Source organism: Macrotis lagotis, chromosome 1 (assembly GCF_037893015.1).
Source record: "Macrotis lagotis isolate mMagLag1 chromosome 1, bilby.v1.9.chrom.fasta, whole genome shotgun sequence".
Lineage (NCBI taxonomy): Eukaryota > Metazoa > Chordata > Mammalia > Peramelemorphia > Peramelidae > Macrotis > Macrotis lagotis.
In genome coordinates this window covers 751,339,960-751,367,197 of record NC_133658.1, presented here as the reverse complement: position 1 = coordinate 751,367,197, position 27,238 = coordinate 751,339,960, and the positions used below count along the sequence as shown (strand labels likewise).

The following is a 27,238-nucleotide window of genomic DNA, read 5'->3' as shown; positions in this document are numbered from 1 at the left end:
CACATTCAAGAGTTATTCTGAATATCAGATACTGTGTCCAGCCTATAGTCATCTTTTGTTTTCAAAAGATGGTTCAAGAAAAGGGGACAAATGAGGTACCAAGATCAGATTAATTTTCTCTAATAGCAGGTTAACAGTTTGCATTCAGATGATGTTTGTGGTTACTCAATATTTAAAGATATCTTATTTAATCATTTTCACCATCCCCATTTTAGTGATAAGGAAAATGACCTGTTCAAGGCTGCACAGCTAGTAAGGTGGAGTGAGGACTTTGGACTCCAAATCAGAGCTCTTTTCAAGTGATTAAGTAGTAAATTCAATACTTAATGTTTAATCTTTTAATATGATGAGATTCCAATTGGTCAATCAATTGACAAACCAAGCATAATTTACTATGACTTAGTTCTTCTCTAAATTGATGGTCTGAAACACACTGAAACATCTGACATCTCCCAATGATGAATAGCAGAATTCACTTCAATTTTTATAGTGACAGAAAAGCTAAGAATTCTACATACTACCATATGCCATTTATTTTAGTAGCATCACATTTATCATTTAAATTAAAAGATGAACTTATTCCATGATATAAACAACACAACTGAATAAAATATAATCTAAAATACAAGATTCCTAGATTTAAAACTAAAGGACACACTGAAGGTCTAGTTTTATCATTTCATTTTATAAATCACCGTCATCTTTTAGAAATGAAGAAACTGAGGACCAAAGAGATTAAGTATCTTTCCCAAGGTCATACAGACCCCTAAGTAACAGAGTCAGACTTTAAATTGATATATTGTATTTCTACATAGACACAAATACACAAAAATACACCCCTGTGTGTGTATGTGTATATGCATGTATTAATATCTCTCTCTCTGTATATGTGTGTGTGTGTCTCTCTCTCTCTCTCTATATATATATATAGAGAGAGAGAGAGAGACACACACACACACACATACATATACATATATGCTGATGAGAATCATGTTTTATTTATTCAAAACTGCATAGAAAAGAAACACACTAGCTAACACTTGGAATTTTTATAATATAAGTATTTATATCCACCTAGTTCTAAAACTTTTACTGACAGGTACATATTTCAAAGAGAGCTTAAATTGCACAAACTGAAAGTTCTGATTATTTCACTCAAAACTAAGTTACAAACAACGAATCAAAATAATTATCATTAACAATGTTGGGGGGAAGCTAGGTGGCGCAATGAAATAAGCACCAGCCCTGAAGTCAGGAGGACCTGAGTTCAAATTCCACCTCAGATACTTAATAATTACATGACTGTGTGACTTTGGGCAAGTCACTTAATCTCATTGTCTTGCAAAAAGCAAAAACAAAATGTTGGAGAAAAATAAAATTTTTCCTACTTCAGTATGTGAGAATTTTGCTTGTACATCTATATTCAAACATTACCTCTAAGGACAATTCATCAGGAGCACGAGCAGTGTATCTCTTGATAACATGGGCAGCACCAACAGCAGGTGTGTTAATTGATGATTCTTCATGAACTAACAGGTGATTTCCCTTGTTATCAATCTGTTTAAGAAAAGAAACCAAAGTAATTGAGGGCATGTGAAATATTATTTATCGCTGATGGAAATCTTCAAGTTGATTCAAAGAGAACACAACTCAGAAGACCAGAAGGGGAAAAATTGGATTAAATTAATAATAAATATTAAATTCATCAAAGAAAGCAAGAAGAAGCAGTGAATAAATAAAAAAATTAAGGTCAAATACACCATGAATTTATGACAAGATTTAATTTTTAAATAACCATAATTTATTATATATGTGCTAGGCACACTGAAATGAATATTGATTAAATTCTTTTTCTTTCATATTATTAAAATTTATTGAGTTCCTAAGTTAGACAAGGCTATAAACTATAACTACTTTCCAATCAATTGCCTTTTCAAGGCAATCAACATTCATTATGAATAGTAACCTATATTAAAATGTTTATGTTTGCAACATTGTCAGACAATTAATTATGGCAAGTGCAGCTCATCTCAGCAGTTCAGAGGCAAGGACAACCATGAATGACTCACTATGGATAATACCATCCACATCCAGAAAAACAAACCATAGAAATTGAATGCAGATGATGTTCTCTTTTAACAAACTTCTTTTATGTTTCTCTTTCCTTTATCATGGTTTTTCTTTCCCTTTCATTCTGATTTCCCCTTCACAATGTGCTTAATATGTAAATATCTTAAACACAATTACATATGTATAACTTTTACCAGGCTGTTCAATGCCATTGGGGGGAGGGGGGACAGAGAGGGAAGGGAAAATAGTAGATGTGGAATTCATAAATTTGCAAAGAAATGAATGTTGAAAAACTACCATTGCATGCAATTGGAAAATTAAAATAAAATTTCAACAAAATATTTATTACAAATCTACCATCTACCAACCAATAAATCTTAGCAAATATCAAATATCTATTCATGCACCATACTAGGCACTGAAAAGAATGTACAAAGTATAAAAAATAAAAACATTCCCCTTACCATGTTTAACCACAAAGAAAATGCTAAAACCATTTGCTGACAAATTTTTAGCTAATTTTTTTTACGGAATTACTTATTGCAAAAATGGCTGACTGAACATATGCATAATCCTAAACTTCAGACCAGAATAAAAATGATCCAGAAATGCAATGAGAAACTAGAGTGTCTTCCTCCACACCAGTCCTACATAAAGACAGTCAGAATCACACAGCTCATGAGAAAATACCTCAAGAAAAGGCAGTGTGAGGGCAAGCAAGCTCACCATGGCCCGCACAGAGAATGTCCAGAGAGACACACGGAATCTCCCTGATGGGAGTGTGTGTGTCCTCAGGCCACAGAGGAGAGGATACTGAAGGAAAGAACAAAAAAAAAAATCATACACTGAAACTCTGGAAAGTTTTGCAAACAATTTGGTAAACAGTAGCAATCAAAATACTGAAAAAATATAAGGAAGGTTAAGATACATAACATCAGAAATGACCAACTTGGAGGTTAAAGTCAAGGAAGGATAGTTTGTAAATATTACTGAATTGTGAAAGCCATGATTTAAAAAAAAAAATTCTGGACATTTTATTTGAAGAAATCATAAATGAACACTGCCCTAATCTATTAGAACTAGAAGGCAATGTAATGACCTGCTACAAGAAACCTCAAATGAAAAATATCCCAGGAATGTCACAGTCAAAGTATAGTTTCCATATCAAAGGGGAAAATATTGCAAACATCAAAAGAGAGGACTTCCTTCTAAGAACGAAGGAACGAGAAAGACTAACCCAAACCTGGTAGATTTTACCATGAACAACATGAGGTTTTAGAATACAAAAGACAAATGATAAAAGCTTACAACCAAGAATAGCAAAGCTGGATATAATCTTGTGAGCAGGGGAGAGTGATGGCCCTCTGAAGGAAGAGTATTTTCATGTATTTAAGATGAAAATACCAGAGCTGGGTAGGAACTTTGAAACAACTATCCAGAAAAACCTAGATAAGTACATTTCTTTGAGTAATTAAAGGAACTGTTTGATGTAAAAATAACTTTCTAAATGGCAGGGAAGACACATGTTCCTTCAGAACTAATGTCTTCAAAAAACCATTGGGGAAGTGAAATTAGAAAAAGATCTGAGGAAAAAATTTAAATTTAAATTTGGGGTTTTTTTTTGTTTTTTATTTTTATTTTTTATTTTTTATTTTTTGCAAGACAAACGGGGTTAAGTGGCTTGCCCAAGGCCACACAGCTAGGTAATTATTAAGTGTCTGAGACCGGATTTGAACCCAGGTACTCCTGACTCCAGGGCCGGTGCTTTATCCACTACACCACCTAGCCGCCCCCCTAAGGGGCCACCCCCTGAGGATAGATTAGCTCTGTTTTAAAGATTTAGAAAGGGGAAAAATAATGAAGAGCAAAAGGAAGACTACATTAGTATAGAAAGCTGTAAGAAAAAAGTAGAACTTGATATTTGTTATAACTGGATTATAGGAGAAGATTATACATATACAGGAACATGTAGGGGGAGGAGATATCAAATGGATCAATTGCATTTATATGAAATGGTCAAGGAAAAGTTGAAAAACACACACATGCCTAAAAAGCTTGGTATAGAAATGTCAGATTTAGTGGAGAAACAAGTATAGACAGGGAAAGAAATGGGCAAATGGGAGGGAGAAGACACAAGCACATTTCTTGATCTTGAAAGGAAAATTAAAGAGGGAAAAAAGAAATGGAAAAAAAAATCTCCTGTAACAGGGATTAGTTTTCCCTAAAAGTAAACATTTCATTTTGGATTTTTTCTGTTGCAAGTAGTTGAAGTGGTGGGGTTTCTTTCTCCCTTTTTATTCTTAGTACTGTCTATGCCAGAAGGACTATCCAGTAAAAGCTCTACAAGTATTTAAATAGTGGAAGATGCTTCAACCAAGGCATGGTATATGAGAGGTCTAACATCTACCAATTGTTTCCTCTAAACAAGGATAAGGTTAACCCTTCTTTCTTTCCACTTGCAATTGGAATTAATGTGCCCTAAAAGGAGATCTGATTGGTCTGTTTCCTTGGCACATCTCCCTGGTTACTAAAAGGCAGAAAAAATCCATGGAAAATTAGGTCCTGTGCAAATTGATTTTTAGGGACCAAGTGAGTCACCATGTCTATCACCTTCCCTGATAACAAAGATATGTTAGAAGATAAAGAAGAAAATGAGCTATATTCAGAGAACCTAAGTCCTACTGCATCATTATTACATAATCTTACTATGTAAGGGCAAAAAAAACCCTGTGTAAATTAATCAGTGACTAGCAAGTGTCTCATATAATTCCAGCCTTAGAACCTAAAATAAAAGAGTACTCAGCTCATCTAGGGGCCGTGGCAGAGGGGGCAGTTACCAGATCTCTTGACACAGAATCATTGGGGACAGCCAGAAGGGGTGGAAAGAGAACTCTGCCCGCACCAGAGTGCGGAGCGGAACTCCGACCTCAGAGCAGCCCTGAGGTGGGACCCTGCAGCAGGAGTCAGCAGAGCCATCCAGCATGTCCAAAGCTATCAGGCCATAGACAGTAAGGGAGTTGGGGGAGACTGGGACAGGACTCAGCTGTTTGCCCACACTGAGATCCAGGTTGCAGTCTAGACCCCCCCACAACACCGCAACAGCCAAACAGGGACCATCCTCACAGCTCCAGGGCAGAGGGGAAGACCTGAACACATTCAAGAGAGCAGTCTAAGCCTCTCATAAGACCTTGGAGGAATTAAGGTCCCTATGGGTTGTCCCAAAAACCCCCCAAAGCCTTGGAAATGCAGTAAATCAATCATAGGCTGAGGAAATAAGCAAACACCAAAAAAAGACGAATCTAACCATAGAATATTACTTTGGGGGCAGCTAGGTGGTGTAGTGGATAAAAGCACCAGCCCTGGAGTCAGGAGTACCTGTACATAGATTTTTTTTTTTAAGATTTTGCAAGGCAATGGGGTTAAGTGGCTTGCCCAAGGCCACACGGCTAGGTAATTATTAAGTGTCTGAGGTCAAATTTGAACCCAGGTACTCCTGACTTCAAGGCCAGTGCTGTATCCACTGCACCACCTAGCCGCCCAAGTCAGGAGTACCTGGGCTCAAATCAGGTCTCAGACACTTAATAATTACCTAGCTGTGTGGCCTTGGGCAAGGCACTTAACCCCGTTTGCGTTACAAAAACCTAAAAAAAAATATTACTTTGGTCCCATGGAGGATCAAAATACATACTCAGATGATGACAAAATTGAAGCTTCTGTATCCAAAACCTCCAAGAGAAATAGAAAATGGGCTCAGGCTATGGATGATCTCAAAAAAGACTTTGAAAAGCAATTAAGGGAGGTAGAGGACAAACTGGGAGGAAAAATGAGAATAATGCAGATAAATCATGAAAACCAAGTCAGCAATTTGGTCAAAGAAAGACAACAAAAATACTTAAGAAAATAACATATTAAAATCCAGTTTAGGCCAAATGGAAAAAAGCAACACAAAAAAGGCAAATGAGGAGAAAAATGCTTTAAAAAGCAGAATGGGCCACCTAGAAAAGGACATAAAAAAAGCTCTCTAAAGAAAATAACTCCTTCAAATGCAAAATGGAACTAAAGGAAGCCAATGACTTTGCAAGACCTCAGGAATATAAATACACCAAAAACAAAAACTAGAAGAAAATGTGAAATATCTCATTGGAAAAAACAACTGACTTTGAAAACAGATCCAGGAGAGATAATTTAAAAATTATTGGGATACTTGAAAGTCATGACCAGGAAAAGAGCCTAGACTTCTTTTTTCAAGAAATAATACAGCAAAATTGCCCTGAGATCCTAGAAGCAGAGGATAAAATAGAAATTGAGGGAATTCACCAATTACCTCCTGAATGAGATCCTAAAAGAAAAACTTCCAGGAATAGTCAAACTCCAAAATTTGCAAGTCAAAGAGAAAATACTAAAAGTTGCCAGAAAGAAGCAATTCAACTACCATGGCTCTATAGTCAGGATTACACAGGATGTGGCAGCATCTACATTGAGGGCTTGTAGGACTTGGAATGGCTTGTAGGACTTGGAATATAATATTCTGGAAGGCAAAATATCTTGATTTACAACTGAGAATCAACTACCCAGCAAACTGAACATCCTCTTTCAGGGGAAAAGATGGACTTCCAATGAAACAGCAGGCTTTCAAACTCTCCTATTGAAACAATCAGAGGTGAACAGAAAGTTTGATCTTCAAGTACAGGTCTTGGGGAAACCATAGAGGGTGGACGAGAAGAACTAACTATAAGGAGCTTAATGATATTGAACTGCTTGAATTCCTGCATGGGAAGAAGATACTGATAACTCATATGAACTTTCTCATTTATAAGAGCAGTATGAAGGAGCATATATGGACAAGGCATAGGAAGAAGCTGAATATAATGGTATAACATAGTAAAAAGATGGAGTCAATGGGTGAAAAAGCAAAGTACTGGGAGGAAGAGAAAGGAGAGGAAGAAGGGGCTAAGATATTTCACATAAGAGTCAAGAAAATGCTTTTACAATGGAGTGTAATGGGGGAAGGTAAGGGGAATGAGTGAGCCTTCATTCTCATCAGAGGCTCAGAGAGGAAATAACATATACACTTAATATGGTATAGAAATCTATCTTACCCTAGAGGAAAATGAGAGGAAAGGGATGGGATAAGGGGAAATGGGGAGGGAAGTAGGAAATAGGCGATAGAAGAAAGGGAAGATCATGGGAGAAGTACTCAGATACAATGTACTTCTAAACAGGGACGGGATGAAAGGAGAGAGAGAACAGAATAGATGAGAATGGAGAGAATAGAGTGGAGGGAAATTCAGCTAGTGATAGCAATCATGGGAAAAATACTGAAGCAATCTCTGGTGGCTATGATGGGAAGGCAACTCATCTCAGAGACAGAGCCAGTGGAATCTGAATACAGACTGTAGCATGCATTTTTTTCTCTCACTATTCTTGAGGTTTCTCATCTTTTAGGGGGGCGGTTACGATTACTCTCACAACAAGATTATTGCATTAATATAAATTAAATAAATAACCAAAAAAAGGATAGTGGAGACAAGTTTTTTTTTTCTCTGCCCCAACATAAAAAAAAAAATGAAGACAAGGAAGTATAATAAGAGAACTGAAGATGAGGAATTGAAGAATTTTCCTATTTGAGCAAATGCACCAACTTTGGAATGAAACGTTGATCTGACTTAAATGATTTTAAATGGAATTTCTCTTTCTATCCCTTGCTGTTGGGTTTTGTTGGTCATATATAGAAATGTTGATGTTTTAAATGGATTTATTTTATATCCTGCTATATTACTAAAATTGCTAATTGTTTCAAGTACTTTTTTAGTTGATTTTCTAGGGTTAAGTATACATCTAGAAAGAATGAGAGTTGTGTTTCTTCATTTCCTGGAATCCTTCGATTTCTTTCTTATTGCTAAAGCTAACATTTCTAATGTAATATTGAATAACAGTCATAATAATGAGCATTCGTGTTTCAACCCTAATCTTACTGAGAATCTTGCTTATATCCATTACATATAATGTTTTAGATAGATACTGCTTATCATTTTAAGGAAAATTCTGTTTATTCCTATGTTAGTGTTTTTAATAGGAACAGGTGTTGTATTTTGTCAAAAGTTTTTTCAGTATCTATTGAGGTAATCATATGTTTACTGTTAATTTTGCTACTGATATGATCAATTATGCTGAATGTTTTTCTAATATTGAACTATTCCCAGCATAACTGGTATAAATCCTACCTAATCATAGTTTATTACCCTAGTGATAAATTGCCGCAATAACTCTGCTAAAATTTTATTTAAAATTTTTGCATCAATATTCATTAGGGATATTGGTCTGTAATTTCCTTTATCTGTTTTGGCTCTTCCTGATTTTGGTATCAGCACCCCATCATTGTCATAAAAGGAATTTGGCAGAATTCCTTCACCTATTTTTTCAAATAATTTATATAGAATTGGAATTAGTTATTCTTTAAATGTTTGATAGATTTCATTTATAAATCCACCTGTTCCTGGGGATTTTTTTCTTAGGGAGCTTTCTTTTTCTGAAAAGAATTTATTTAAGTATTTTATTTCCTCTTCTGTTAATCTGGGCAGTTTATACTTATGTTATCAGATTTGTTAGTAAAGAAAATAGCTCCAAATTATTTCTATAATTTCCTCATCATTTTACCCTTTTCATTTTTGATACTGAGAATTTGGTTTTCTTATTTCTTTCTCCCTTTTAATCCCATTACCAAAGGTTTTTTCCATAAAAACCAACTCTTAATTCTATTTATTAAATAGTTTTCTTATGTTACTAAGTTCTTCTTTGACTTTCAAAATTTCTAATATGGTATTTAATTGTAAATGCTTAATGTACTCTTTTTCTAGTTTGTTTAGTCACATGCCCAATTCATTGATCTCTTCTTTCTCTAATTTAAGCATTTAGAGATTAAAAAATTTACTCTAATAACTGCTTTGGCTACATCCTGCAAAGGTTTGCTATGATGTCTCATTACTGTCATTGCATTAGTTGAGACTGTTGATTATTTCTATGATTTGTTTGTTTGATCCACTCATAAAAACTTAAAATTAGATTATTCAGTTTCAAATCAATTTTCAGTTATCCTTCCTTGGTCCTTTATTGCATGTAATTTTTTGTTGCTTCATGATCTAAAAAGGATGCATTTAAAATTTCTGCTTTTTTGCAACTGATTGAGATTTTTTTATGCCCTAATACAAGGTCAATTATTTTGTAGGTGCCATGTACCACTATATTCCGTTTTATCCCATTCAATTTTTTCCAGAAGTCCAATAACTTTCCTAAATTCCAATTTGCCTTCTTAACTTTCTTCCTGTTTATTTTTGTTAGATTTATTTAATTCTGGCTATGTATACTGGGCATCTCACTTAACTTCTCAGGCCCTACACCTTTCAGGAAAGTTGTCTCAACTGCACTGGTAGAAGTTATTTCCTTCCTAGGACTTCCCTATATCAATAAAATCACAGGACTAGATCAAAAAGAAAAAAATAAAGTAGCTGTTCTAATTGGAAATAATCATGTAAGACAGTTACAGTTTTAGTGTGAAATTCAGGAAACTGAAAAAAATAAATTAAATCTACATGCAAAGACAAACTGAATCCTGCAAGTTGAAATATCTATCAAAATAAGATCAAAATGTGCATAAGACTTAAACAGAAAGCATGATATCATAAGTAAATTAAGGGAGCATGGAAAAGTGTATCCATCAGATCTATGAATGAGGGAAGAATTTATGATCAAACAAGAGCCAGAAAGATTCACAAAATAAAATGGATATTAATTATATGAAATTCAAAAGATTTTGCTGAAACAAAATGGGGATACTGATACACTACTGATGGAGTTATATGAACTGGTTCAATCATTCTGAAGAAAAAGTTGGAACTATGCCCAAAAGATTATACAATTTTTCACATCATTTACCAACAATACCACTGCTAAGTCTGTATTACAAAGAAATAAAAGAAAAAAGAACCTATACAATACAAAAATATTTATAGCACCTATTTTTTTTGGATGGCAAAGAATTGGAAATTGGCCCCTCAAATGGGAAATAGCTAAACAAGCTGTGGTATATGTGATAGAATATTATTGAACTATAAGAAACAATAAAGGGGAGAGTTTCAGACAAACCTGGGAAGTTTTCTATGAATTGATGCAAAGTGAAGTGAGAAGAGCAAGGATAACTGTAAAAAGTAATAGTATGAAAGACTCAACTACTCTGATCAAGATAATGATCCAGAACAATTTCCAAGGACCCATAGTGAAAAAAATATCATCCACCTCTAGAGAGAGAATTGATAAACTGAGTGCAAACTGAAACACAGTTTTTTCACCTTTTCGTTGCTCTTCTGACTTTGTTTTTTGAAAATATAGCTAATATGAAAATGTATTTTGTATTTTTTATTTAAAAAAAAGAGCTGGAATACTTTTGGATGAGTAAAGCCTTTATTTCAGTGAATTTACTTGAAATGAGCAGATAAATGTCCATGCTATCTACTTTCTTTCTATATTCTCTTGATCTCATCAACTCTCATCACTTCAAGTATCAAACCTCTAAAATGAACCTCAGATCTACATCTAATACGTATTTCTCTTGAGTTTGAGTATAACGTCATCTCCTACTTGCCTAGCGAATATTTTGAAATACCTTTAATTTAAGTATATAAAACACACAACATATACAGTGAAATCGTTATTTTCCTCCCTATTCCTAATCTACTCTGACCTCTTTACTATTATCAAAAGTAACACCATATTTCTAAATCACCCAAGTTCACATTCATCCTTATTTATTCATTCTTTAGCATCTCCTTTATCCACTAAAGTCAAATACTCTCATTTCCATCTTCACAATATCTCTTGAATATGTCTACTCCTCTTCTCTCACACAGACTCACACTCTTTTGGCTCTTATCTTGAGTACCATAATAGTCTCCAATTTGTTATCCTTGTTTCAAATATTTTCTTACTCCAACCCATCTCTCACATAGCAAAGTGATCATCCTGTAGCACAGAATTTGACCATGTTCCTCCTCTCATCCACTTCTCATAAAACTTAATTACTTCTGTATCAAAGGAAAACTATTTTATTTGACATTTAAAGCCCTTCCCAACTTTTCTCCTTTTTCTCTTTCAGTTCTTTTCTCAAAGATGACTCCCACACATTGCTGTTTCACACACGGAATTCTCTATTTTCCCTCTCCTGTACTGCTATCACCCAGGTATGGAATGCATTTCATTCTTACCTTTTAGAATCCCTAGCTTTTTTCAAAACTCAACTCAATTAGCTCTTTCAACCTGAAGTCCTTCCTCATTTTTGAGCATATATTCTCTAAATATTTATGTACATATATCTCATCTCCTAATTAGAATAAAAGCTATTTGAAGTAGCTTTGCATTCCCAGCACTTTGCATTAGTAACATATATGAGAAACATAAAAAAATATTTCTGAATTTCTAAAGTTCTTTGTAAAATGTACTTTGGGTGATAGCAATGTTCTATGTGGTGAGTTCTATATGTAGAAAACAGTGGAGAAGCAGATCAAAGTACTTAACTTTTATCATAGGAAGACAATTCAAATAAACATCATTTCTTTGTATCAAAATAAAAAAATTGAGCAGATTTTTCATTATCACGAAACTAAACAATTTTCTTAATACTTACATTTTTAAAAAACTTTTTAAAATTTTATTTTTATTTAAGGTAAACTGGTTAAGTGACTTGCCCAAGGTCACACCACTATGCAATTATTAAGTATCTGAGGCCAAATTTGAAGTCAAGTCCTTCTGACTCCAGGGAATGCTCTATCCACTGCGCCACCTAGCTGCCCCTAATGCCTACATTTTTTTAAAAAAGTGACAAGTTAAAAGATATTATTGAAAAGAAAGTCAAGTGGAGGACACAGGTTAGCCAATTACCTCCATCCAGGTCAAAGCAGGTCCACAGTTGATCTTGTTCCCGGCAATGGTTGAGAGGCGTGAAAGATAAGCCGTAAGTATCTGAGTGACCACCTGTTAACAAAAAAAAAAAAAAAAAGAGAAAACTCTGAAACAAAGTTGTCTCCTAAATGATAGACTAATTGGTAGTATCATGTACCTTTAGAATCAGGAATTTAAAAGTATACTGTAATATTCAAAGGAGGGAGCACAGTATAAGCAACACAATTCACAATCCTAAGAGTATTTCATATTTCAGCATTTCAAAGGATGTATAACTTCATCACTTAACAGCATTACTGTCATTCTGAGTTACAATGGCTCAGGTTGCCATAGGAGGGGCAGGCTGCAAATTTTTGGAGGAGTATCTTTAAACATAGCCAAGGTGATGAGAAACACATATCACACTGAGCCTTTCTTGTTCAGCAGGATCTATCTAGATTCCATTCTTTTTTTTTTGAGATTCCATTCTTATGCACTCTTTCAAAACCACTACCATGTCCAAACCAAAAGAAGGCTTCTCTCTAGTCAAGGAGTAATATGAATTACATGTTCATATTATACAAAAAGCACATTAGAGAATGTTATATGAAAATGCTTTATTTAAGGGGTAGGTAGGTGGCGCATGGATAGAGCACCAGCTCTGGAGTCAGGAGTACCTGAGTTCAAATCCAGCCTCAGGCACTTAATAATTACCTAGCTGTGTGGCCTTGAGCAAGCCACTTAACCCATTGCCTTGCAAAAAAACCAAAAAAAAAAAAAATGCTTTGTTTGATCAGTACCTCACTTAAATGGGCTATTGCTTTGGATGTTGTTTGCCACTATCAATCATTTTTGTCTCTCATATGGAATTTTCATAGTAGCCTACAACTGTATATCAGACTAGTTTCCATTTCTATTCTTGTATTTAAAACATAGATACACAGCAAATTGTGAAGGCAAGAATAGGTACAGATAGATGAGAAAGACAGATAAATAGCTAGGTAGATAGCTTTCTTAAACTGTCCTTAAGATGGTTCCTTAAATGGTTCAAAAAAAAGTACATAAGTAAAAATCAAAATAGTAACATTCTTATATTCTTGGATCAATGGGCAAAGAACACCACAATATCAATCCTATCAACTGCAGAGTCCAAAGATTGAATATGCAAAGTGAATAAAAATCAAAATTCTTAACTTTTTTTTGATTTTGAAAAAGTACCTTATTTTTTATTAATGCCTTATTTATACATTGTATTCATTACCAATTACTATTTCTCCACCCACTTCCCCTACCCACTCCTCCACACACACATCTTGAACTAAAAACTTAAAAGGGACAATAAAAAAGCAGTTCAGGAAAAATAAAAAAAAATACACTGACAATAAATCATAAAATTTTCATCCCCATGGACCTACCCCTCCCCAAAAACATATACATTTCAGGAGTGAAAGATCTAGTAAAACATTTTACTTTTAAGTCATTTTAATACTGAGAGCCCTGATATTTTCCCCAAGAAATACGTAGGAGAGTTAACATACAATATATAGATCAAGATGCTGGTCAGTATAAAAAAACCCGATCATTTCTGGAAATGCTAACTGCTTACCTCTGAACTGTCCTTCAAAGAGTCAGAACGGGGGAGTTCACAGAGCTGGGAAAATCGTCTGTCATAAATACACAGATGGAGATGTTTATCAAGAACTCGGAAATCTTCATAACTTCGCTTCACAATCCAGCTTTTACCCTATAAATAGAAGGAAAATGTCACTGTAACTAGGCTCAGTTAGAGGCTTTCTATGATTTAGAGTCCATGCATAAAGCCCACAAATTACACATAAAAAGAAATTCTCATCAGGCTTTTCCATTATTTCCAGCAACTTGAACTAGAATCACAGTTAAACCAGCATCACACTGAACTTCCCCCTATAAAAACCTGGCTATAGTGACTCCACATGTGGTCCAGTTCTTGGTAATATAGGTCATGCCAATCAAACAGCACTCAAGCTGGTCTGAGGAATAACTACTTCCTCAATCCCTCCGGGTGTTTGAGTGTTCACTGGCTTACATGAGACTGGCACCTGCTACTGCTCCTTCCTCACAAGAGTTGACCCTGGTCACCTCTCTTTCCCACATCCATGGAAGAATAAACAGAACACAAAGCTAAAACCTCAGCATACACATGTGAAATTTTAACTGATGCCTTGTTATGATGATAATTCTATTAGCTTAAAAAATAAAACAATCCTATGGAGCAATATAAATGGTAAGGCTCCTATGAAGCACCCTAGTGAATCTATCAAATCCAAAGCTACAACATTGAGTTCTAAGGGAATAAAGTAAAAGATTAAATCATAAATCATGGGCATTTATTGATCAGTTAAACAAGACTATATCAGTATGGAATATTTAAACTCCTTTTGTTCAAGTTATTATTCATCTCTTAATCATCAAATATTTTCTCAATCCTCAAACTTCCTGATCTCTCTGTAGCCTTTATCATTGTCGATCACCCTCTCTTCTTTTTGATAGTCCCTTTTCTCAGTTCTCCTCGTTCTCCTCCCACCAGTCTGATGACTCTTCTGTTTCTTCTGCTAGAACTTCATCAAGGGTCATGCTCACAAATGTTAGATGTCCTTTACTCTCTATCTTGGGCTCTCTTGTCTTCTACTTCTAAACTGTTTCACATGGTGATCTCTTTGATTCCTATGGATACAATTTTCTCTGTGTGAATCTATACATCTTGGTATAACGTCATTCCAAATCTGTCATATTTCCAGTTATCTATTAGATATCCAGAAGTATATGTATTTAGTCTTTTTTGAATAACTATATTCCTCATTGAATTAAAGCTTTTAAGGAACTATTTATTATTATTCAAATAAGTTTTTACTGATATCTTCTATTTCTTATGTGATCATATTTATATAGTTGTCTCAAATATCCTGGTCATTCCTCTCAGAAAGCCATTCCATATAACAAATATAAAGGGAAAGATGGATCAGCACTACTGATTAAAACCCTGAAAAGTTTGAAAATGTGGAAATGAAATTCCTGTGGACCTCCCAATTCCATAAAGGAATAGACTGAGGCTACCTGTCATAACTGTTCATTCAGATCCCCACTGTTATTTATAATTTTGTTACTTATACTATTGATTTTCTGTAGGGAGTGTAATTGTTATTTCCTTTATACTGTTTACTGCTTTCTTGGTACTATTTACTTTGCTCTACATAAATTCATATAGATCCTTCCATATTTCCCTGTATTCATCATACACAGCAACACTTGTTTCTCAGAAATTTTGTTAATTTAAATAGAAAATAAGGAAAGAAAAAAATAACTGCCATGTACCCAGCAGAATACAGCAGAGAATTCAATATAAAACATTCCATTTCAAGCAAGCCTGTATAATAAATCCTACTCAATAAATTCTAAACTGTCCAACTTTTCCTTGTTTTCTAGTAGATTTCTTTGTTTTCTGCTGTGCCCTTTTATACTTAATGTTTAATTACCCCCTTCTCACAACCCCAAAAAGTTAAAATTAAATACAGATATAAAAATGTTTGTTTTTCATTTCTGAAGAAGACCATGATGTCAGAGAGGTAATGCCACAATAAGCATGTGAACCAGATTTGAGTGAGGGGTGCTGTACTAAATCACTGGCCTCATGTTCTCCTCCAAAGTTATCTGAGTCCAGGGGCCAGATATGAATCAAGATGAAAAGATGGCCCTGGATGTCAGATAGTCAGGGTTAAGTGACTTGCCTAAGGTCATACAGCTAGTGAGTGTCAAGTGTCTGAGGCCAGATTTGATATAATGGTTGCCCTTCATTTTCAAAGATCATGACATCAGGGAGGTGATGCCATGACAAGCAAGTGAACTGATTTGAGTGACAGCAATGCTGTGTTAGGTCACCAGTCTCACTTTCCTCTGCAGAGTCCAGGAGCCAGATGGGGATCAAAATGACTGGAGATGATCCTGCATGTGAGTCAATCAAGGTTAAGTGACTAGTTCAAGGTTGCACAGCTATGAAGAGTCAATTGTCTGAGGTCAAATTTGAACAAGACCGCTGGAATCCAAAGTCTATTCACAGAGCTACCTAGCTACCCTATCATATACAGATATACATTAATACAGATATGTAGATCTGTACCATCCTTATCTCCACCTGTCATCTGTTTAGTCCAAGTCTTTCGATGAATTTCTAAATACACCAGCTCATTTCCTCCTGTACAACAGCAATATTTTGACCCAATCACATTGAATATGAGAGAATGTTTATAATAGTATGCCTATTTTCTGCATTTCTTCTATTCTTAATTGCATGTGTTTTTATTGGGGAATGGCAATAGTCCTATATATTGTTTCTATATTTTGGACACCAAACTCTTATGAGAGAATTAGGATTCAAAGACTTTCCCCTCAATTGATAACTTTCCTTCTTAAAATAAGTATACAAAATTTGTGCAGAAGTTTTTCAAATGACAAGTAGTTATTATTTTATCTTTTGTAATTGGCTCAATCTCTTCCTTGACTAAGAATACATATCATTCATGCTTAACATTATACATACATATATATATATATATATATATATATATATATATATATATATATATATATATGTAGGGGGGAGAGAGAGAGAGAGAGAGAGAGAGAGAGAGAGAGAGAGAGAGAGAGAGAGAGAGAGAGAGAGAGAGAAACCTATATTAGACTGCCTTCTGCCAGGGGGAAAGAAGGGAAGCATAATCAAAATTATGCAAAAAAAAAAAGATTGTTTAAAACTATCCTTGCATGAGATTAGAAAAATAAATAAATAAAATGCTAGGAAAAAATGCACATCTTACCTGTACCTATGAGAGGTATTTGATATTTCAATTCTAATTTTTATAGCATGATCTTAATATTAACATTCAATTGGAATGTGATGTGCTGGATTTCTGCCAGACTCCTTTCCAGTTTTTAATCAAATAAGATTTTATACATAATTTATGTTTTTAACTTGATCAAACACTGAGCTGTTTAGTTCTATTTTTTTTCTGATTCTCCCTTGTCTAGTCTATTCCATTGACCTATTTTTTTAAACCAGTGCCAGGTGGCTTTGATTGATGATTGTTGGTTTTTATCATTTCCCTTGACATCACAGATCTTTTGTTTTTCCAAATAAATATTGTTATTTATCAAGTTTTGTAATGTAACACTCTTGGTAAAATGATGCATTAAAAGTGTAAATTCATTTTGGCAGCATTATCATTTTTATTTTATTAGATAATATAGCCATGAGTACTGAATATTCTTTCAGCTGAATCATCTGCTCATTATTTCATTGAGGACTTTGCAATTGAATCTATATAAATTTTTGTATTCCTTGGAAGGTTTATATCAGATATTTTATGCATTTTGTAGTTGTTGTGCAGTTCATTATTAACTTTTTTTCTAGTCATGGTTATTCTTCATTATTTTATAAAATATACTCCTTAATCGATTCATATTCTCCTACTCCCCTGGGTGATAGTTGTCTCCAAGTGCTGAGCCCCCTTTTCAGAAGGCATGAAAAGGATCTTTGTAAAAGTAAAATTTTTGCATATCGTACATATTTAAAGATATTCATTTCCTTTTATAGAATCTTTTCTTCTCATAGAAGCATCCAAAAATGCCAGTCCTTCCCACGAATAAAATAATATTTCCAGGTTTGCTGTCTCTTTGCCACAAAACATATTTTCCTGAAGGCTTTTTTCTGAGAAAATTCAGGTGTTGTATCCCCTTCATTGTTAGTTTTTATCTTCACTAGGTTGTCATATATTCCTTTCTTCTTTCGTCTGTTTATGTGTCCTATTCTGTAAGTTAGTTTTGCCATTAAATCTGTTCATATATAGGCAAGGCATGGGAAGGCTTATTCTATGCTGCTTTAGAGGTTTTTTTTTTCCTCTCCTATTAGTTTTATGTAATTTCTGCTTTGAAAAGCAAGCAATTTCTTCAGGTATATTTTTCTTTTCTGGGAATTTTTAAACAATCATTTTTTATTAGATGTGCATCTCTTTTTCATTAATGGTTAGGCTCAGTTTTGCGGAATATTTCAATTTGGAATGCATGTTGTGGAAACTGATCCTGAAGAAAGTAAAGAATAGTGTTATACAATTCAATTTTCCTCTCCTTTATATCTAAAAGTCTTTCTTTTGGTTGCTTGCAAAATTTACTGTTTGACAGTGAAATGGTTAAATTTAGTAATTTCTGTGTCACAGAATTTTCAGCAGTTTTTTGGTGTTTTTCCCCCCAAAAGTAATCTGTGGATTCTATTGGAAAGTAAGGAAGGAAAAGGGAATAAGTATTGATTAAGAAGCTATTTACTAGGCACTGGGTCAAGAGTCACAAAAATAACCTTACTGATCCAAAATGGCACTATGCGTTCAGTATTCAGAAGTTCTGTGTATTTTCTTACATTATCCTTTCCTTAGAAAGTTCAAATTTTTTGATTTGATTGAAGAATTCTATAATCTTTAATCTCTATAATTGTCTTATATCAATGTTTATCTAGTAAAATAATATTTTCTTTCAATGTTATTGCTTTTCCTTTGGGCTTCCAGATTCCTTTAAATCTCATGTTTGTATTCTTAATTCCATCTTCCGTATTTTGCTTCTTTGGTCAAACCTGCCACCATAAAATTCATGATTTTCTATTCAAACAATTCTACTTTTGTAACTCTTATTGTATTTTCAAGTCATTTAGGGACATCTTGCTGTGGTCTCATATTCTCTTAGGAATCTACAGGGTCTTCTATTTCATTAGGTGTTGCTTCACTCTCCCTTTGTCTGTTATTATTTGTTCTTTTATTTATTCTGAAGGCCATATACTCTTCTGTTAAAGCTTTATAACTGAGGAGATGTGTCTGATAATTTCAGACTTTTTTTCTCCTACTGTTTATTTTCTGCATTGTTCTCCTTTAATGAGCATTTCCTTTGGGGAAGGAGTGGAAGTAGTACTTCTTGAAGCCATCTCAGTTCTTTGCATCTTGGGTAATTCACATTTTAAGTCCTCAGTAAGCTCAAGTGATATCCAGGGGACAGAAAGGACTTGAGCTGGATGCACTGATCTTGCATTCAAGCCTAGAACAATTCTATACAGCCATGTGGATGCTGGTCCATTTCACTGCAGTATAGAGTACTGGCACATTGTTGTGCCAGATCAATCAAGCTTTCTACTAATAGAAGGAAAGATGGGGGTACAGTTGAGTTTTGTTGCAAGCCTTTGAAATGACTTATTGACCCAACTGCCAGAACATGATGGGTGATGGGGAACAGTAGGCTTACAGAGTTTTAGAAATCAGCCTTCTCTGATACTCATTTACTTGATACCTCAATTAGGATACTTGGTTGTTCCTACCATGCAAATAGCTTAAATGTCTTTATCTATTGGAAATGAATCCATTTCTGTTTCCGAGTATGTTTCCTATTTTATTTTTCAGAAAAACACTTCTATTTATTTCAATTCCAATTTTTATTCTGTTAAATCTATGGTTCTCCAGCATGAATTTACTGAAAACCAAAATTTCAGTATCTTATGATTTTAATTATCATCTCTTTGTAGATGACTTGAAGACCCATACAGCCAGTCCAAGTCTCTATTCTGAAATCCAGTATTACATTACTAACTGCCTTTTAGACATTTCCATCAGAATTTAGCATAGGTATCTTAAATTCAACATATTTAAGCATTTAAGTATGCATTATCATTCCCCTCTATCAAATCCATTCCTCTACTAACCTGTCCTATTTATTGAGGACACCACTTTTCTTCTAAAATTCTAGCTAGGTAATTTAGACATCTCAACTTCCCATTCTTCCTGATTCCATATACTTAATCAGCAGCCAAATCCTGTCACTTATATTTCCACAGGTCATACAATGTTCAAGGTGCTATATAAGTTCTCCCCAAAACCACAAGGAATGCCTTTAAATAATGACTCTAACCAAATTGTAGAGTGGCAGAACCCATAAAAAGACTAAGCAAAACAATTTTCCAGACCAAGACAACTTGGAAGATAGGAGGGAAGGGTCTGCTGCACCAGTGAGAGAGGAGTGCAGAGCAACAGGCCATAATCGAGCTGACCAGCCCCAGCCATCCAGGTACAGAGAGCTGATTGACTGCTTCAGTGATAGCGGTGGCAGCTTCTGGACCTCTGAGTCCAGAGATGGCCAAGGACAACCCAGAAGGTCAGTAGAAAAAGTCTATGGCACCAGGGTGGGAATAGAGCATGGTCCAGCAAAGGCCTCAGCAGTGCAGACTAGGCTCCAGTGGATCAGTAACAGTCCTGAGAGCCACTGAAACAGCAGGGGGAGCTGCTTCCAGAGCTCTTAGGGCACAGATGGGAAGGGGGTCAGAAGGAAATTGCAGGAGACTCTTTGCTCTCACTGAAGCAGGACTCTGATGTTTTGCCCAGACTCTGATCTAATTGTAGTTCTGGGTCACAATCCCTGGAAGAGGAACAGCAGCACAACAAACCTTCCCTCCTCACAGTTCAGAGCAGAAAGGAAAGCTTATGGTCACCCACAAACCAAAACAAAGATCAGGAGAATTGTAAAAACCTCTCATACCACCTTGGAAGAAACTTGCATACCCCTAAAAGAATCACTGAAAAACAGCTGCAAAAAAAAAAAAAAACACTTCAAAAACTTGGGACAGTGTGCCCTCCAGTGTGGAAGAAAAGTCCTAACTTAACAGAGAGTTAAAAATAAAGTAAAGCTGAGAAGATGACAGTCACTATGGAAATACGGAAGATCAAAATATACACACATAAGAAGATAACAAAGTCAAAGCTCCTACCTATAAAGTCTTCAAAAAATATGAACTGTTCTCAGGTCATAAAAGAGTTCAAAAATGATTTTGAATATCAAATAAGAGAAGTAAGGGAAAAATTGGGAAGAAAAGTGGAGTGATGTGGGAAAATCATGAAAAACTGAGTCAGCAGCTTAATGAAGAAGACCCAAAAAATACATCTTAAAAACCAGATTGAGCCAAATGGAAAGAGAGTCAAAAAAGGCAGTAAGAATGCCTTAAAATGATCAAAAGGAAAAGGAGTTTCAAAAGCTCACTGAAGAAAATAATTCCTTAAAATATAAAATGGTGCACAGGGAAGTGGATGACTTTGTAAAAAATAAAAATACAATAAAACAAAACAAAAAAAAAAATAAGAATGAAAAACTAGAAGACAATGTGAAATATCTCTCTGGAAAAGAACAATTCACCTGGAAAATATATCCAGGAGAGATCATTTAAAAATTACTGAACTACCTAAAAATCAAAGAATTAAAAAATGAGTCTAGACTTCATCTTTCAAAAAAATAAAGGAAAACTGAGCTACACTCAGAGGATAAAATAGAAAGTGAAAGAATCTACTGATCACTTCTAATTTCAGAGCTTCCAGATAAAGAAGAAATATTAAAAGCAATCAGAAATAATTCAATTATCAGGGAGCCACAGTCAGGATTTAGCAACTTCTACATTAAGAGGTCATAGGGCTAGGAATATGATATTCTAGAAGGCAAAAGAACTTGGATTACAATAAAAAAAATCAACTACCCAGCAAAACTGAGTATACTCTTTAGTTTTTTTAAGTTTTTTTTTTCTCCTTTTAGTTTTTAAAAGGCAGTGGAGTTAATGGCTTGCCCAAGATCACATAGCTAGGTAATTGTTATTATTATTATGTGTCTAAGACCAGATTTGAACTCAAGTCCTCCTGACTCCAGGGCTGGTGTTCACTAAGCCACCTTGTTGCCCCAAGAATACTCTTTCAGGGGAAAAGATGGAAATTCAGTGAAATAGAGGATTTTCAAACTTTCCTGATGTAAAGATGAGAATTGAAGAGAAAATATGATCTTAAAATAAAAAATTTAAGTGAAGCATAAAAAGTAAATAGAAAGGAATTTAATGATCTTGAACTTTATATTTCTGCATGGGAAGATGATACTGACAATTCAAATGAACTTTCTCATTTACTAGGGTAGTTAGAAGAAGGATAGATAGATAGATAGATAGATAGATAGATAGATAGATAGATAGATAGATAGACAGACAGACAGACAGACAAATACGTTTTGGCATGTTTTCAGTCACATTATCAAACGCCTTCACTGAGAATAAATATGGCCTCAAGGTTATCTACCACATTGATGAAAAATTCTTTAACTTGAAAAGGCTTCAAACCAAGATCAAAGTGGAGGGAATACTGGTATATCTTCTGTTTGCAGATGACTGTGCTCTCAGTGAAGCCTCTGAAGCTGAGATGCAACAGTGTGGATCAATTATCTGCTGCTTGTGCAAATTTTAGTCTAACAATTAACACCAAGAAAGCCTAGGTGCTCCCTCAGCCAGCAACAGACCATTCATATGTGAAATCACTGATTACAGCAAATGGAGAAGTTTTTGAGTACTGTGGACAAATTCATTTATCTTGGTAGTGTCTTTTCCAAGGAGGTACACATTGACAATGAGATTGACATTTGCATTGCCAAAGCTAGCTCAGTTTTTGGCAGGCTCTGAAAGAAACTGTGGGAGAGAAGAGGTATTAGACTAACACCAAACTGAAGATCTACAGAGCCATTGTGCTGAACTCATTGCTACATGCCTGTGAAGCCTGGACAGTCTACCAGCACCATGTCAAGAAACTGAATCACTTTCATTTAAATTGTCTTAGAAAGATTCTAAAGATCACCTGGAAGGAGAAGACACCAAACACAGGAGATCCATCCTAGAGCTAAATTGCCTAGCATTCCAACATTACTGCAGAGTCCAACTACAATAGGCTGGACATGATGTTAGAATGTCAGATATACACTTTCCAAAAAAATTATTTTAAGAAGAACTCACACAGGACAAAAATGTTCAAAAGGGGGTCAGAAGAAGCAATACCAAAATACCCTGAAGGCCTCACTGAAGAATTCTGGAATTAATTGTTCAGCATAGGAGACACTGGCACAGGACCATGGTGTGCCCTCATCAGTGAGTTGCTTCACTCTGTGAGGAAGGCAGAACTGAAGGAACCCTAAAGAAATGTGACATCCACAAGTTTAGAGTACCCACTCCAGGTGTCACATTGAATATTTGTGTCCGACCTGTGGTAGAGCACTTTGAACTCATATTTGTCTGACCTGTCACAGTCAGACATGCTGTAATTTGTCTCACACATAGTGGTGTCATTTTGGACTTCTTCGATAAGGAAAAGAATCAACCAAATTTAGACAAGGCACCAGTGAGAGCTGAATATTAAAGGATAAAATATTAAAAAGATGGAATTAAAGGGTAAGAGAGATGAGAAAAGGAAAGGGAAAGTTAGAATGAGGTATGTTACTTCACATAAAAGAAGCAAGAAAAAGCTTTTGCAACCGAGTGGGAGAGAAGGAAGTTGTAGGAGGAATGAGTGAACCTTACTCTCATTGCAACTGGATGAAAAAGGGAATAACATGGATACTCAATTAAGTATAGAAATCTATCTAACCTTAGGAGAAAGTAGGCAGGGAAGAGGATGGGAGACATTGGAAGGTGGTGGAAATCACAGAAGGGAAGAAAGGTTGTGGGAGGTAATGGTCAGATGCAAAACACTTTTGAGGAGGCCAGGGGGGAAGAAGAGAGAAAGAATAGAATAAATGAGGGTGGGGGAATATATTGGAGGGAAATACAGTTAGCAATACTGTGGGAATAAATTCATTTGTTGATCACTTTTTCCTTAGCCAAATACTTCTCTTTTCTCATTCAAAGCAACCTATAAAATAACTTTTCATTTATAAAACATTTCTTGAAATTGCCAATACTACTTTGAATTGTAGTAGTACTCTGAATTGCATGCCTTTCTCTCTGGTAGTTCCACTCGCCAAAGAACTGAACAACAACTTAATACTGAAAGGAAGAGGAGAAATCAGAAAAATGATATTAGCATATATCACCTTTAGACTAGTCACTTCTAGAAATGGAAATTTGAATGTCTTAACCAACCAATCAATTAATAATCAACAAATATTTATTAAGGCTAACCATGTATTAGCCACTATAATACTGCTGAGGGAAAAAAATTTAAAAGTTAATAACTGCTCTCAAGGAGCTAACATTCTCATGGGTCAGATAATGCTTACACATAAATAAATATATACACAATGCATATAAACCAATTACAAGGGAATCTCAGAAAGTGAGTCTCTAGAACCTATTGGATAGGGGAAGGATTACTATCTTTAAAGAATCCAGAGACTGGAGTGGTGAGAAAGGAACAGGGAGGTGAAAAGCACATAAGAGAAGAGATGAGAACAAGAGCAAATAGAATAGTATGGTTGAACAGGGGAGCAAATAAATAAGAATGCTGAAAAGATAATAAAGGCCTACATAGAGAGGATTGTAAAATACCAGAGAGTGATTTATATTTGTTAAAAAAAAAAAAAGGTAATAAAAAGACAGTGTACTTTTATGGAGGTGGGGCCAAGGATGATATGGTCATACCTATGTTTTAGGAAAAAACACTTTAGCAATTGTTTGGAGGAGTAAGGAAACACTTGATGTAGGAAGACCAATTAGAAAATTACTGTTCTGGGGTGGCTAGGTGGCACAGTGAACAGAGCACTGGCCCTTGAGTCAGGAGTACCTGAATTCAAATCCAGCTTCAGACACTTAATAATTACTTAGCTGAGTGGCCTTGGGCAAGCCACTTAACCCCAGTGGCTTGAAAAATCTAAAAAAAAAAAAATATACTGTTCTGACACTGATAAAGTGAAAGGTGCTGAGATCCTAAGGTATGTGTTTTGAGAAGTATTTATTATCCTGTCCATTAGAAAGAGATCCTTATAAAATGAGATAATTTCATTCTTGTGGACTGAATAACAATAGATGTTTGTTTACTAAGAGATTCAAGATTTAGAAGGTAAAAAATAAACAATAAGGTGGACAGCTAAAGGGATGGGGATGTCCTCCAAAGAAATGGGCAAATTAGGAAGAATAGTGTAGGAATAACATCTCTTTTCAGAGGTGTTAAGTTGGGATAGAAAGAAGCCAGTATGACAATAAGCATTTAAAGATGAAACTAGGACAAGGAAAGACTGTGGACACAAGCTTGTTTGTTGATCCTGGACAAAATCTCATAGATCTAATCTATGAGATGGGAGGATTTTGTCCAGGATCAACAAACAAGCATAAAAGATAAAATGTGAATCCTGGCCTTCCTGACTCCAAGACCAGCATCCTATCTATTGTAACTCTAATTTTTAATGAGATATATTTCATAAACTTAGAAGGATAAAAATAACTTGTGTTTACATAACACGTTTTTTTCCCCCCAACACCAAGAACTCTGTCATGGGTGGATCACATTCTTTATGGTAAGTCAATCCCAAAAGTTACTTCCACATTCTTTATGGTAAGTCCATGGTAAAAGTTACTTCTATATTTTTCCACTGTTGCCATTGCTGATCACAACTCCCTCCTTTCTTATTTCTCCACTACCATATATTTTCTCTCTCCTTTCACTCTGACTCTGCTGTAGGGTTGCTGAGTAGCGCAGCAGACAGATCCCTGGTCCTGGAGGCACGAGGTCCTGAGCCCCCATACCACCCCTTAGGCCTAGCATCCACCTGGCCCCATGGTCCTGGACAGATCTTCCAATCCCAGCCCCTTGCAAGAAGTTAAAAAAGAAAATGTGCTATATCTGACCACTCTCCCCCCATGGTCCATCCTCTCCTCCTTTATTCACATCCCCACCCCTTCCCCCTGCTCCCCCCCTTCTTACTCCAGATGTCTATACCCCATTGAGTATATATGCTGTTTCCTCTCCTAGCCATCTCTGATGAGAGCAAAGGTTCCCTCATTCCCCCTTGCCTCCCCCCTTCCATATCATTGCAATAGCTCATTGTAATAAAGAAAAATCTTATTATATGAAATATCTTGGCCTATTCCCTCCCTCCTTTTTCTTTCTCCCATCACATTTCCCTTTTTTTCTATTGACTCCATTTTTACACCATGTTTTATCTTCGAATTAAGCTTTCTCTTTTGTGATTCATCTATAAAAGCTCCTTCTACCTGCTCTATTAACTGAGAAAGATTATATGAGTATTAACAGTGTCATTTTTCTATACAGGAATATATGCAGTTCATCATCATTAAGTCCCTCATATTTCCCCCCCTCTCCTCCAATCTCTATGCTTCACCTGAGTCCTGCATCCAAAGATCAAACCTTCTGTTCAGCTCTGGCCACTCCAACAGGAACATTTGAAATTCTCCTGGTTCATTGAAAGTCCATCTTTTTCCCTGGAAGAGGACATTCAGCCTTGCTGGGTAGTTCATTCTTGGCTACATTCTAAGCTCTTTTGCCTTCTGGTATATTATATTCCAAGCCCTACGAGCTTCCAATGTAGTTGCTGCTAAGACCTGTGTGATCCTGACTGCAGCAACGCGATATTTGAACTGTGTCCTTCTGGCTGCTTGTAATATTTTCTCTTTGACTTGAGAGTTCTGGAACTTGGCTATAATATTCCTAGGGGTTGGTTTTTTGGGATCTCTTTCTTTCTCGGGGGGATCGGTGGATTCTCTCCATTTCTATTTTGCCCTCTGCTTCTAGAATATCAGGGCAATTCTCCTGTAGTAATTCTTTGAAAAATGATGTCAAGACTCTTTTCCTGATCATGACTTTCAGGTATTCCAATACTTTTTAAATTATCTTTCCTAAGTCTGTTTTACATATCAGTCGTTTTTTCTTTTTTCTTTTTTTTCCTTTTCTTTTTTTTTTAGGTTTTTTGCAAGGCAAATGGGGGTTAAGTGGCTTGCCCAAGGCCACCCAGCTAGGCAATTATTAAGTGTCTGAGACCGGATTTGAACCCAGGTACTCCTGACTCCAAGGCCGGTGCTTTATCCACTACGCCACTGAGCCATCCCACTACGGCACCTAGCCAACCCTATCGGTTGTTTTTTCAATGAGATATTTCGCATTTTCTTCTAATTTTGCATTTTTTTTGGTTTTGAAGTATTGATTCCGGATTTCTGGTAAATTCATCAATCTCCCTGAATTCTGTTCTTTGTCTGAAGGATTTGTTCTCCTCTTATCTCTTTTCTTATCTCTTTTCCCATCTGGCCAATTTTGCTTTTTAAAGCATTCTTCTCCTCAATAAGTTTTTGAACTGTTTTATCCTTTTGACCTAAGCTGGCTTTTAGCATGCTATTTTCTTCAGCATTTTTTTGGATTTCCTTGACTAGGCTGGTGACTTCATT

At 35.4% G+C, this 27,238-nt stretch overlaps 1 protein-coding gene across 15 annotated transcripts in view; it reads right to left on the bottom strand.

Annotated features, from left to right (window-relative positions):
- ARHGAP32 (Rho GTPase activating protein 32) overlaps nt 1-27,238 on the bottom strand; it is a 380,058-nt gene that overhangs the window by 131,140 nt on the left and 221,680 nt on the right. For all 15 annotated transcript variants that reach the window (XM_074216323.1, XM_074216331.1, XM_074216324.1 and 12 more), the window contains 3 exons: nt 13,607-13,744; nt 12,001-12,093; nt 1,435-1,557 (listed from right to left, as the gene is read on the bottom strand). In XM_074216323.1, the coding sequence (XP_074072424.1) occupies nt 1,435-1,557; nt 12,001-12,093; nt 13,607-13,744 (354 nt within the window). The remainder of the gene's footprint in view (nt 1-1,434; nt 1,558-12,000; nt 12,094-13,606; nt 13,745-27,238) is intronic.